The sequence below is a fragment of the Typopeltis vanoorti genome, chromosome 11, assembly GCF_054136105.1.
Source record: "Typopeltis vanoorti isolate ZY-2024b chromosome 11, IOZ_Tvanoo_1.0, whole genome shotgun sequence".
Lineage (NCBI taxonomy): Eukaryota > Metazoa > Arthropoda > Arachnida > Uropygi > Thelyphonidae > Typopeltis > Typopeltis vanoorti.
In genome coordinates this window covers 83,211,666-83,226,426 of record NC_143559.1, presented here as the reverse complement: position 1 = coordinate 83,226,426, position 14,761 = coordinate 83,211,666, and the positions used below count along the sequence as shown (strand labels likewise).

The following is a 14,761-nucleotide window of genomic DNA, read 5'->3' as shown; positions in this document are numbered from 1 at the left end:
TTATGAAAAATAGTTGAGAAATCATAGTAATATAACAATTTGTACTTAAATTTTGTAGATCTAGAAAAAGAATATGACAAGGGGGGGGGGGTTTACTGGTACAAGGACAGATATGACAAGTGCCAAGAGAAAGGCTGTTCAAAACAATACAGCAGATGGAACTCAAGGAAGTACAAGAAGATGGTATGACATAAATTCAGGTGTGAGACACAGGTGTATGCCACCTTCACTGTTATACATCATCTATATGGATCACTTTATGAAAGGGAAGTGATATTAAGCATGATGACAAATTATAGTAAGAAATTTGGTATAAAAATCAGCAGCTAAATGACAGACCAATGAAAAAAGGTAGAAACAGAAACATTAACATCAACTTCATGGATGGAAAACCTATATAGCAAATAAAACATTTCTTCTATTTATGCACAACTTTTAATTTTATCTTATTCATATGGGGTTCCCCACCATTCTTCCACCGTCCTTTAGGATGGTTGAGCCCTCCTAATGAGGGATTAAGTATGTATTTTATGACTGAAGATCTGTGTGTGTGTGTGTGTGTTCACGGGCTGGTTTTCCTGTTCTGAGGGACGAAAAACCCAAGTTTCTGGGTGAAAAAACTCTACCTCTGTATGAGACCGGCTAACTCACCTTTAGTCAAAAAAGACCAGATTAAAGTTCCTCACATCCTAGACGGGAATCGAACCCAGGTCTTTCCAACCAAAAGGCACCGTCTGAGCTACAGAGGCTCACAACTTTTAGTGAAGATGGCAAATTAAATATGGAAAGAGACGAATAAAATAAGCAAAGCTGTTAAAGTGAACAAATGGCATCAATGGCAGAATCATATTAAAAATGAAGATATTAGGAAGGAAGTTGAAATTGTTAGCATTGAGGAATGTGTGAACAGAGCTTCACATGGTAGGGTCGCTTAAAAAGAATCAGATACAGACTGATGCAGTCAGAGGTGCCTAAGAAGACAAAAGATTTAACAATACTAGAGTCTTGACAGACTAATTTGGTGGGAAATTATCGGTAGGAAGTTAGTAATTATGCAAACTCTTCGTACAGTACTATTATGGTATCCTAAACACTCTTTGAGGATACATAGGCATTTGATTATTGTTTTTCAGCAATATACTAAGAGAACAAAAGTTACTTAAAATTATTCTCTCTCTAAAAATCAAGTCATAATACCATTATCAGTGTAAGACAGCACCAGTTATATTTGTACCCCTATTTACGTTAGTATTCACAATGAAGAGTTCCTCTATAATGGACCCATTACATTTTTATTCATGTCTAACAAGGAGGGATAGGTTGTTTAGAATTATGGTGAGACAGTTAAAATCATAAGGTAAATATTGTTTAACCTTAATATCAATGACATTGTCAGTGGATTGCAAGGGGATATTCAGTTGTTTGTGGATTATTAGTAATAGTGCAGATGTGGTAGCCCTGCAAGAGGATTTGAATAAGTAGACAGATGGGCAAATGAATGGGGATGTCAGTTTAATGCAGCAAAATGTAAGGTCTTGAGGTTTGGGAAACATCGATGGGATGCTGCATACTCTATGGGAAGAGTTATACTGGAGGAAGTAGGGGAGACAAGAGATCTGGGGTTGATGATTGATAGAAACCTGAAATTTAGGGGACATATTGCAAAGGTGGTGAAGGTAACACAGAGGATTGCTGCAATTATGAGAAGGACACTGACCTGCAGAGATAAAAGGGTTATCATTCCACTGTATAAGTCTCTGATCAGACCACACTTGGACTATTGTTCTCAGATTTGGTCCCCACGATTTGAAGGGGATAAATTAACTGTGGAAAAGATACAAAGACGGATGACAAAGATGGTCTCAGGACTGTACAATTTTGGTTATGAGGAATGGCTGAGGGAATGTGGACTGCAGAGTTTGGTGGATAGAAGAAGGAGAGGTGATATGATTGAGATTTTTAAACTGTTGAGAGGTGGTTATAGGGTTGACACTGGGGAGTTCTTTCGCTTGGTTGAACAGCGGGAAGGAGTGATGACAAGAGGCCATCCCTGGAAGTTACAAAAGGAAACTGTGAGCAAGAGGGTGAGGAGTGGTTTCTTTGCATGGAGGGTGGTTGAACTGTGGAATGCATTGCCTGATGGAGTGGTGAGAGTGAGAATGGTCAATGAGTTTAAGGAGTGGTATGATAGACTTTGTGTTTCTTAGGGGGGGGGACCTCCCCTTGATGAGTCTTGACAGACTATGTTCTTAGGAAGGACCTCCCACGATGAGTCTTTTGACTCCATGGAGGCCTAAATAATAATAATAATAAAATGTATTATACATTTCAATTACATGTGTTCTCTGAGTGCTATGCAAGGGAAAAATACTCCAACTGATCCTCTACGTGTAGATGATTTCTTATGAATAATGAGTAATAAACATACAGTAAACCCTCGATTTAACGGACTTCAGATTTAATGAACAAAATTTCCAGTCCGTATGTCACATGTGAAAATTAACACCCTGTTAATTTTAAAATGCTTTTAACCAAGATTTGCTTATAATTAAATTAACAGGTTATTTTTTTCATTAATTTCCTGTTATTTTTAACAAATTTTGGCAAATAGGCCATCATATGTTGGAAAAAACACTAGTAAATTAGCCAACATTAATGAGTCACTGCTCATAAAACATGTTCGGTGAATGATTAGGACGTGATCACACCAATCGCACTGTAATTGGTTCTTTTGTCACATGGCGTGACTTTCTGTAGCAGTTTTATTATACACATTTTTGTAATTTTAGTGAGTTAATTATAAAAAAACAGCAGAATTCAGAAGTTCCAAAAACACTTGATAGTTTTTTAAAGCAGGATTACCTAAACCAAGCACATCAACATCGAACATTAACTTCCAATTAAATTATCTAAAAGTGCGAAAATTGTGTAAAACAATTTTTTTGTTATTACACTGCTAATATTGATAAAATTGCAGTATAATGTTACAGATATTTTTATTTTAAAAAAAAATTCGCGATTTAACAGACACCCCTTAGCCACTATTAGTCGATTAAATCGAGGGTTTACTGTATTTAACTATCAGTGAAATCCCAAAATTTATTGTGAAAATAAAATCTTGTTCAAGTAATTATCAGCATACGGCTTAAAACCTCTGCTTGTGCATGTTCTGGTATGGAAGCTGCTGTGAATATTTAAAGAAGACACTGATATTGTAACACCATTTGATATTTATAACAAACTCAAGTCTGTATTATATTTTAATGAATCCTAATGGGTAAAATAAAATATCATACTCATCCATGTTTGCCTTTCACGAGCCTTCAAATGTTAAAACACTTTCTTTTAATTACATATTTGACTTACCAGAGCTGTTGCTATCTGTAGAAGAGGCAGACTGTGAACGGCTACGATATCTATTCCGAGCTTTACCACTTCCAACCAGTCGATTGTCCTAAAGGAGATAAACAATTAAAATTAAACAGCAGAACATACATTACAGTTAAATCTGTGTGGAATATGTTATACAGCTCTACAATATGCAATAAAGATTTTGATTCAAGTCACTCAAAGGATTAACTTTGTGGAGGTAATTACTTGAGTGGTTTTAAGTAAAAAAAAGTTCCCTACAAGGGTCCAATTCTGGACAGGTGGAGGAGATGCAATCATTTTAAGATTCAGCCCCTAGTAAGTAGAACACTGCTTGTGAATGTATTATCCTGGTTACAATCTAGTTCTAGCAAGCAATTTCAGAGCATTAATAACACCCTGTTGCATATTACTTGCATATTACTGGATTTGCCACATGCTGACTAGATTTTTTATCTTGAGCCATTTGGGATAAGTAGAAGTTTTTCTTTTACAGCAATGGTGCATTTTTTTTTGAGAAACCAAAACTTCGATGGTGGCTGAAAATTTGGAGTGGAATAAGGGATGAAAGAGCCTTCATTCCTGTGAGCATTATTTCAGTTATTTGGTCTGAGTAGGTGTTTGGATCAGAAGAAATGAAGCAGTAGTCAGACCATGGGAAGGAGGAATAGAAGTCATGAGGGTCCTCCCAGTTGGCACCCTTGTAGTGCCAAAGGACATGAAACTGTGCACTGGTGGGTGAAGGTTGCTCTGTGGCACAAGAGACTTGTATGAGGTTGTGGTCCAAGTCACCAAGAGGAGAAATGACAATCACAGTATACCTGGAAGGGGAGCTTGTTAGGAAGAGATCAAGTGTGTTGGCAAATTGGAGGAGGGGTTGTCAGGTATTCTGGTAAGAAGAATGATTATCTGAGATATTTGGCATAAGCAACTGCCATTGCTTATGCCAAACACTTCAGCATACCTGCCTGCCTGCTTGATCAGTAAAACTGAAAAGGGGAGCCAATATGAGTAGGTATTTTGTGGACATCACAAAATACCTCAATAGTGAGGTCATAAGAAGACCTCACTATTCAGGTATTTTGACTGAAGCCAAGCAACTGTTTCTTAAAAACTGCTTACTACTTATGATAGAGCAGTTAATCCTATCTGCCTTCTATATACATGAATGGCACCTACTTCTCTAACTGGGTTGCAAGATGAATAACCCATATTTGTAGAAGGAAAATCCTACCACCTTATGCATGCAACTCACCTTCAGTATTATTCTTTGAATCCTAGACAGAATTCAAATCTAGGTCTGTCTTCAAGTTTGGAAGATTGTTATTATTAATACATGATACCTCCAAGGAATTATCACAAGAGGACACTGACATCCCACAGTTTTCATTTAAAAAAAAAAAAAAAAACTACATAGGAATAATCAAGCCAACATTTCACTAGCAAAAGACAAAAAAAAACACATTAGTAACATAGTGGGTACCCTTGTGGTCCACATTTAATACTTTATATTTAATAAAGTATTAACTAATCTGAAAACCCTGTTCTAGAGACCAACAATGATACAATACATGATATTCAAATAGGTTGATCAAACAGTAGAGATATTATGTTCTTTGACCACCAGGCAGGCAAAGTTGACTATTACAAACCATTAAGCCCAACATGTTAAACGGGAAGATAAGATGAGAACTGCCAAAATAAGACTGCTTCTTCACATACCCATGCTGCTCTCCATGACATTGAGTTCTTGAGCTAAGAAATTAACAGTCTAGAGGACTGTTAATTTCTTACAATACTTCCATATTATATTAAAAAACAAATATTTCAGTGAAAAGAAAAATGTGTATGAAAGTTTTAAAAAGAATTAAAGTTGAGCAACTTTCAATGCTTAACTGTCCAATATACAAATGTTATTGGAGAAAAATGGCGAAAGAGTGAAAATATGAGCCAAACATTAGAGATTCAATGACAAAATCTGAAAATGAAAACACCAATTCCATCATATGCATATGAGGAAGTTGCTGAACACAAAATAAGAAAAAGTTTGAGGTGGGCTCCAGTTAAAGAGGTAGTTCTGAAAAAGAAGAAATCACATTAAAAGTTACCAGAAGATAAATTAGCACATGCCCTTAGAGAAAAAGAAAGGTAGGAAAGTTATGTATAAAAGTACTACAAAAGTCATGGAAAACTTTGGGAACAATATAGAAGATAAATATCATGGAGATGGCAAAATATTCTGGAGGCAATCGAAAAAGTTTAGTAATGTTAGTTATTACTTGTATATGGAAAACATGAGTGCTATATTGATTTAACTCTAGTATCTTTCTGGATCTAGCTCCCACTGATGAGACCTCAATAAAGGTCAAAACAGGTCAAGGTGTAATGGTTTTGCATTATGGGATACAGAGGCCAATGATGAGGTTAAAAGCCTCTATATAGAAGTAAAATAGTTGCGAAGATATTTCACATGCAAACTTTGCTTAGCTTGGGTATTCATCTTCTGGCCTGCTCCATATTTCCATAAATATGACATTACTTTCACATCATCTTTTTCTTAAAAATCTCTTGTTTAATAAGATTGCACATCCATTTCACTCCTACCCTATTTAATCTTTGAATTCTAGAGACATATTGTATCACTTTAGAATGTTTTAAATGCTTCCCATGCTCTGCCAATATCCTTCCCATCTAGCAAATGATACCATGGGACAGAATTTAGCATTCTTCTCAGCTGGTCCATTTCTTGCTTTGTAGTTCAAGCATGTAACCTTTTCTGAATGAAACACCCATCACTATCACCAACTGGAGGCAGCAATCACTTCTTTAACTAAAACCCTCTCTGACCTCACGTTCTTTCTCTCACATGCTGCTTGCAGAAGTTGTCTCACAACAGCTCAATAAATTCAGTTTCATTCTTTTCATGAGATTTCACTGCTATCTAATCATGTTTTCATAATTAAAGTCTGCCATGATGATTACTCATTATGCACCCATCATGTTTATTTGCTAATGGATTTCATTGTCATAGCAACTGATCCACCAAGTCTGTAATAACACCTCGCTATATATTTTGATTTTGTTAGACTACCTCTCACCAGATGGCTTCAAATTTAATGCTATATGGAAAACTTACTGGTACTGCAGTCATAGCTTTCTACTGTGAAGGGATTCAAATCATCCAATATCAGCACCCCCCCCACACTCCTCTCCATTTCTTTCTAAAAATCCTGTACCCTTTACACTCAAAACCAGTTAGCATATCTGCTTCTAATAACTAGATCTTCACTAATGCCTACAATCTGAGGCTCATATATTCATCAAGACAACAAACTACTCCACTGTTTCTGATACTCCCAGCATTTGTATAGACATAAGTTGCTTGCATACTCACTTCTGTAGTCTACATGACCCAATCAGACAACTTAGAAGTACAAGATTTTATCTTGTACTTCCTCAATCAGAATCTCTTCATTCTTTATTTACCACCTTACCTTACATGCTACTGCTGCCCTCGTTTATTCTTTCTAATTCTTTCTGTTTTAGGTCCATTGCTGTTTAACTTGTATATTAATGATATAGGTGAAGATTTGGATGGAGATATTCAGTTGTTAGCAGATGATGCAAAGTTGGGACGAACCATGAAGTGTAGTGAAGATGTTGTGGCCTTAAAAGAAGACTTGAATAGATTGGGTGATTGGGCACGGAAATGTGGATGCGAGTTCAATGTTGCAAAATGTAAGGTTTTAAAATTTGGAAAACAAAGATGGGATGCAGAATTTATGCTTGGTGAGAATATATTGTTGGAGGTAGAGGAAATAAGAGATCTGGGGGTGATAGTGGATAAGGATCTAAAATTTAGAGGACACATAGTCAAAATTATGAAGCCAACACAAAGGCTTCTGGGAATGATGTGGAGGACACTGACATGTAGAAGTAGGGAGATTCTTGTTCCGGTGTATAAGGCTTTGATTAGGCCACACATGGACTATTGTGTCCAGATTTGGTCACTGGGTTTTCAGAAGGATGAAGAGATGTTGGAAAGGATCCAAAGGAGACTGACTAAGGTAGTTTCTGACCTCTGGAATGTCGAGTATCAGGAAAGATTGAGAAGATGTAATTTGCAGAGTTTGGTGGACAGGAGGAAGAGGGGAGATATGATAGAGACCTACAAGTTGGTAAGGGGTTGTTATAGGATCAATGCTGGAGAAGTTTTACAGAGAATAGTGGGAGATCAGGGGAGAACCAGAGGTCATCCCTGGAAACTGTAGGGTGTGAGTAGGGGAGTGAGAGGCAGGTTTTTTTCATGCAGAGTTGTGAATGATTGGAATGCCTTGCCTGAGAATGTGGTGTCTGCAAAGAGTATGATGTACCACCCCAAGACCTCATGGAGTCAAAGACTTATCTGGGACTCCATGAGGTCTTGGGGTGGTAATAATAATAATAATTCTGATATTCAGTTTCTTCTTTCTCTCTAAAGTATGAATATATTAAAAGTTCATTTCAAAATGCATATATAGACATATTTGTTTAGGTACTACCTTATACCTGAACATGACCTCCCACACACAAGTGGACAGGATTTATGAATGAAGAAAGTCAAGCTTATTAGGAAGTTTAATACATTAAAAACATAGAAAATACATACATCAAACCTCGTAATCGGCTTTTCATAAAAAATTTGTTGGTTAACAGGTGAATATATGTTATCTACAGCTGAGCAAGTTGTTTTTCTAGATATTATCTTATAAACTGTTGTATGGATTTCTGTGTGCACGTCTGTTGCTCAGAGAGAGGAAACTGGCACTCTCTCATCTGTTATTTCCATTTAAGCCAAACCTTTTCCTAGGAAAAGGTTTGGCTTAAATCTCTGTGATTTAATTTGAATCGCAGAGATTATGATACTTCATAATCTCTGCGATTATGATACTTCACTTCTCATATCAATGTATAAAGTGGAATGCAGAAAAAAATTTTTTTTGTTGTTTTTCTAAATTAATTTGTTTAATAGAGCTACTTTATTTTTCTGTGATCAAGTGAAAGTAGCATAACTGATGATAACTTGTTCATTTTAATTTGTTATTCAGCATACCATAACTTATTTCATAGATAGCAAACCTATGGCACGCATGCCAGAGGTGGCACGTCCGAGAATTTTGCTGGCACATCAACGATTTACAGGTTATATCCTTTTATGTGCTTATAAATTATTCAACCCTTTTTTTTTTTTAATTATTACAATAAGAACAAGTTAAATTTTGTTTTACACGAGAGAGCAGCTATGAAGACGTGCATATGATTGGTGCAGTATTAACAAAAGATCGTGCGACCCAAAGACAACCGACAATTGTTGAGTTGAAATGTTAATTCTCTTCGACCGAATTGCATAACATCCGAAACTGTCATAATGACATTCACTATATATATTTCTTAGTTTTAACACATTCACGACGGGGTGTCGTTTATCGTTCTTACGGAACTTCTCAATACAGGCAGTCTCGACTCACACAAAGTTTCAACCCTTAGTTGAATTTTATTGCTGCTTGTTTCTGTTTAACTGGCAGATGAACTCACACACTCATTATATGGCATGTTTCAATTCGTGGTAGAATTTTATTTGAAGTTAGCCTTTGTGATCTGTCATAATGACATCGAGAATTTCAAATGCAATAAAACAAACACTGATTTCATGTAATTGAAAAATTGGATAATAGTTTTTAGTTAGATACTGCATTTTGATGCAACATATGGTTTTTCTTGAGTCTATACAGCATTGTTTCTGTGAGAAGGGACATGTGATTCATTAGTTAGCACTGTTTTTATTCCAGCTTCTCTAATTGCACTATTTGTCGAGAAATATATTACACAGACTACAAAAGCCTCTGTACCTTATTCAGGATTACAATAAAAGTATACTTGTTTTTCTTGCATCTGCAGTACAATGGCTGTTGGAGAGGGCGTGTTGTTAACTGTGGGGAGCAAATTACTATTGCCTCGACGTGAACATGTTCAAACATTTTTCGTGTGCTAGATATATGCAAAACGTTTTAATGTCTTTTTTTTTTTTTTGTAAAGTAAAATCTGGAGTAAGAGTTATGCGCGATGGCAAGTTATATTCGACAGTAAGCGTTTCGCCAACAAGTTGACATCCTTCTGCTGCTTCCCCTGCTCAGCTGACTTCTATGGTGAGTTACAATGCATAAATATTTTTCTCACTACCATTTTTTTTTTCAAATCAACATCATTAAAATCAATTTTACACTGAATAATATTATAAATTTTATTATATATAAAATATATAATATTATAATATATAAATATATATATATACAAACTATTTTATATATATATATATATATATATATATATATATATATATATATATTATAAATTTATAAATAAATAAATAAAGTACATTAATTTTCCCTTATTAAAAACTGCCTGGCACGTCAGCAACTCCAATGGTAAATTTTTGGCATGCACCGTCAAGTCAACAACTCGATTTGTAAATTTATGGCATGCGCACATAAAAAGGTTCGCCACCACTGACTTAGTTTATTCATAAATATGCCGGTGTGGTTGGCTGAGTGGTTAGTGTATCTGCTTTGCAGCCAAAAGGCTGCGGGTTTGAATCCCGCTGTGGGCATGGTGATTGTCTGTGAAAATACTAGTGGTGGTGGGCAGTAGATGGCACTGGTGTAGATGATGAGGGTGGTTGAGGTTTACTGTAGTTGGTGAATTGAGTGGTGGTGACAGTGTTGTAGAGCAGGTGCCCTCCCTCGATGAATCTTTGGACTCCTTGGAGGTGTCATGTAATATAATATAATGATAAATTCAATAACCAACAAGGTATTAGCTGATATATATTTGAAAATGTAATGAACAATGATACGATACATTTCTCTAAATAAAAATTCATACTGATCACTGCATTTAAAATTTGGCTTCAAAATATTTGCATTACCTTCTGACTATAGCTAAAAATTATTAAAATATAGATCACATTGCTGTAACTGAAAATCATAAATAGCTATTATTTATACATATTAAATTCAGCAATTCTGCTTATCCAAAGATGGCAAAGTGTAATGACAGTGCCGTTTCTTCAAAATAATTTCCTCTCATGGAAATCATTTTCATTTTTGTGAAACTGCGTTGCAAAATTCAGCAGACTTTCAAACTTACAGAAACAAACAAACGTTTAAAGGTACTTTGAAACCATTAAAAGAACAGGTAAATACTGGTTACCCCATGCCAATTTATGGCAAACAAGAAACTGACTAATAGTAAGTGATGTCTCAGCAACTTCCATGATTTTTTTTTTTTTTTTTTTTTTTTTTCAGTCCTCAAGCTTAACATTCCTAAAACAAAATGTCTAAAATGTCATGCTGGAGAGATGAATTTTATATCTTGAAATAAACACATTTCTTTCCTTTTGGTACCCCCCCCTTAAAAAAAAGGTTAAATCTACATAATAATCTTGGTTAAATCTACACTCAAGACAATTTCCTTAAGACTTGGCAGTAACTGAATTTCAAAACGGGTGGATGTTATTGACTTCTCCCACAGGAAGGATTAAGTATTGAAGAATAGAACTTTCAGGCTATTTTCGGCAATACACAATGGAATGAACTGAACTCAAAAACATTTTGATAGTTAATGAATCAATCGATACTCATTTTACTAATCCACAATGCAATAAATTATTTCTTCAAAATAATCATCGAAATTTCATTCACGATTACAGAAAAAAACTGACGCTGTTCTCACAGCTAAGAATTCCCGCCCCCCCCCCATCCGCTGTGTTTTTCTTATACAGACTACATACAGAAGAAAAAAAAAATTAACAAATGGTATATTATCCCATACGCTGTGTTTTTCTTATACAAACTACATACAGAAAAATAAAATTCACAAATGGTATATTATCAAAACACTACATAAAAATAAACAAATGATAACTTATGAGAAACACCTAAAAACACCTTTGAATAATAATAATAAAAGCGATATCGAGAAGCGTATTATTCGGCATTATGAAAGGTAATGCTCGGTCAAACAATTGACATTATGATTTATATTCAGTTTAACAACCGTCTTTATTGTGAAATATTATTGTCAATTTAACAATCGTAATACGAATATTTTATTTCATATAAGACTCTGTTTGCATAAATCAATGTTACTGTATTATGACCGATACCGCCAACGTGATGCAGTTAATCAACAGTTGTTTGTGCATAGCGGATAGCCACTCCTTTTTAAAAAATAGTTTCCTTTCCAATAGCTACAAACTAGCGCTCTTGCATATTAATGAACAGTAACTATTCCTGCACTATTTAACAATATATTTAAGGATAAAAAGCCATACCCTTAAATTGCCTGTGGAATCGGAGACCCTTCGATCACGAATGTATGGAGAACCTGCTTTTTTTGACACTTCAGTAACATCCCGAACTTCCATAGCAAAATGTTCAGCCATGATGTAAACGTCACAACCACTTGCTTTATCAAACCAATCACGGAGCACATTTGACTGATCAAGAAACTCCGCCTATTTTGCTTAAGTGCATATCGTAGCGCTGTATAATATAGTGGCAGCTTTTGTAAGAAGCTATTGTAGTTCTAAGAAGTTTATTTTATTATTGAGATTTCTCATCTATTAACACATATTTTCTTTTTCTTAATAGCGATGCCATGCTCATCTACATGGAACTTCATAACATAACTACCGTTGCTTATGCAATTATTATGCTGTATTAGCTTTGTTCTAAGGCCGCAACCGCTACTAATAGTGCTATCACGAAGAAATATCGGCATCGATTCTGCGGTAATTATTATTATTATTATTATTATTATGTGACACCTCCAAAGAGTTCAAGGACTCATCGATGGAGGGCACCTATTCTACAAATATCCGTTTCCACTGTTCTATCCACCAACTGCAGCGAACTGAATCATCTACACCAACGCCATCTACTGTCCACCACCACCACTAGTATTTTCCACAAACATCCATGTCAACGACGGAATTCGAACCTCCAGGCTTTTATCTGGAGAGCGGATATACTAACCACTCGGCCAACCAGGTTGGGCATAAAATAATAAAAAGCAAAAAACTATCACAGCTTAGCCTTATTGCTAAAAGGACTTCAAAAAGTCATCGCAAACAAAAGAAGACGTTAAGAAAATCCCTCATTCATAACGTGCCCAAAATTATTTTTAATAGCACTTGAGGTCACTCTTAAAAAAATATGACCGCGGTCGAGAGCTTCTCAATTTGTTTTGTTCACTGCCTCCACGTGTGTGTGTGTGTGGGGGGGGGGAACAAATTTTTCTCCGGGAGATAAGTTTAAAACATTTACATAAGTTCTGTTTATCAGAGTAACAAGTTAACATGATTCTTCCGTTTCCCTCTTATACATGCCTGCAATGAATATACAAGATTTACGACAACTATAAAGTATATTATAATAATTAACACCTCCATAGAATGGAGGGCTTCTTTACAGCAGGGGCACCACATAGTTAACCATCAACGCTACTCCCGCAAGGCAGAAATTTCAATATTGAATTCACACTGCTTACACTACAATAATTTAATAATTAGCTGTCCTGGTTGGCCAAGTGGTTAGTGTATCTGCTCTCCAGCCAAAAGACTGTAGGTTCGAATCCCGCCAGAGGCATGGATGTTTGTGATTGTCTGTGAAAATACTAGTGGTGGGCATTGGTGTAGTTGAGGTTCGTTGTGGTTGGTGGATTGAGTGGCGGAGACAGAGTTGGTGCCTTCCCTCGATGAGTCTTTAGACTTCCTGGAGGTGTCAGGTAATAATAACAATAATAATAATAATTAAAAAAAATCAGCTAACGCCTTTTAATAATAATAATAATAATAATAATAATAATAATACCAGATAAAAAAGGAGATAGTAGCAGTTCAGCGTATTCTTGAGAACCCGTGAGTTTACAAATAACTGGTAGCCAAAATTTTGACTACAGGCATTACAGATGAAGAGTGGACTTTTGCAACATTCTGATATTCATAAATCTGTGTCTCAAAGACCTTCACCTATTCTCTTTGGGGAATAAAAAGGAATTACAGGATTTATTTGCCTTTAAACATCCTTAGTGCTATAACTAGAAGGCGATACTCGTGCTAGGCAGAATAAAAATTAGAGGTAAAATTTGGGAGGAAAAGAATGAAAACATTTAAATAATTTGGTTGTTTTTTATTATCATTATTATCAACAAACGACCTCCATGGAGTAGACTCATCGAGGGAGGTCCCGCTCTCACATGCACAACTCATCATACCTCGACTTAAATCCACTTACTCTCCCTGCTCACCACACTCTCAGGCAATGTATTCCAATCACCCACCACTCTTCATGCAAAAATCTCCTCCTCAACCCATTGCAGAGATGGCCCCTCATTCTCTCCCCCCTGTCTCCAAATATTCTATGAAAACTCTCATGCACGTTAATCTGGTAATTATCCCTTACCAACTTATACATCTCGATAATGTCTCCCATCTTCCTTCTATCCACTAGGCTCTGTAATTAATATTCTTCAATCTGTCCTCATATTCAAGAGCCCAGAAACCAACTTAATCGTCTGAGGACTCTCCAACATCTCATCATCCTTTTGAAAGCCTGGCGACCAAATCTGTGAACAGTAATTAATATGCGGCCTAATCAGTCTTGTACAATGGAATCAAAACATTCTTACTTCTACATGTCAGTGTTCTCCACATCATTCCCATAATCTGCTGTGTCGTCCTCACAATTTTAGCAAAATGTCCTCGAAATATCAAATCTCTATCCACCACAACTTCCAAATCCTTCACCTCCTCCAAACTATCTTCCACCAATCCTATGCTCCACATCCCATCTTTGCTCTCCAAATTTTAAAAACCTTACATTTTGCAACATTAAACTGACATCCCCAAATACTGGCCCATTTAGACAGTGTATTTAGGTCCTCTTGCAAAGCACATATGCTCTACTTCTCATAATTTTTCCCAACTTTGCATCACCTGCAAACAACTGTATATCACCATTTAAGTCCCTTTCCAATGTCATATACTTAAGAATTAAACAACAATGGCTCCAACATACCCTTGGGGCATGCCACTAGTGACTTTACCCTTCTGGGATGTCACTCCCCCATACACAACCTGTTGATATTTATCAGATAGCTAGTCTCCAATAGAATGCACTAATCTACTATCCAACCCTATATGTTTCAATTTAACTACTACTAGTTTGTAATATGGTAATTTATCGAAAGCTTTTGCAAAATCTAAATATACCACTGTATATGCATCCCCTTTGTCAATGTATTTGTCACCTTGTTATAATTAATAAGCATATTACTAAAACATGGTCTTCCT

General features: G+C 35.8%; 1 protein-coding gene across 3 annotated transcripts in view; it reads right to left on the bottom strand.

Moving 5' to 3' along the window:
• Positions 1 to 11,835, bottom strand: part of LOC150101808 (adenosylhomocysteinase-like 1) — a 328,595-nt gene extending 316,760 nt beyond the window's left edge. For 2 of the 3 annotated variants that reach the window (XM_090400531.1, XM_090400532.1), the window contains exons 1-2: positions 11,741 to 11,835; positions 3,367 to 3,454 (exon numbers count right to left, since the gene is read on the bottom strand). In XM_090400531.1, the coding sequence (XP_090256657.1) occupies positions 3,367 to 3,454; positions 11,741 to 11,833 (181 nt within the window). In that variant the 5' untranslated portion in view covers positions 11,834 to 11,835. The remainder of the gene's footprint in view (positions 1 to 3,366; positions 3,455 to 11,740) is intronic. The other variant, XM_090400535.1, reaches the window with a different exon arrangement.
• Positions 11,836 to 14,761: the final 2,926 nt, after the last annotated feature.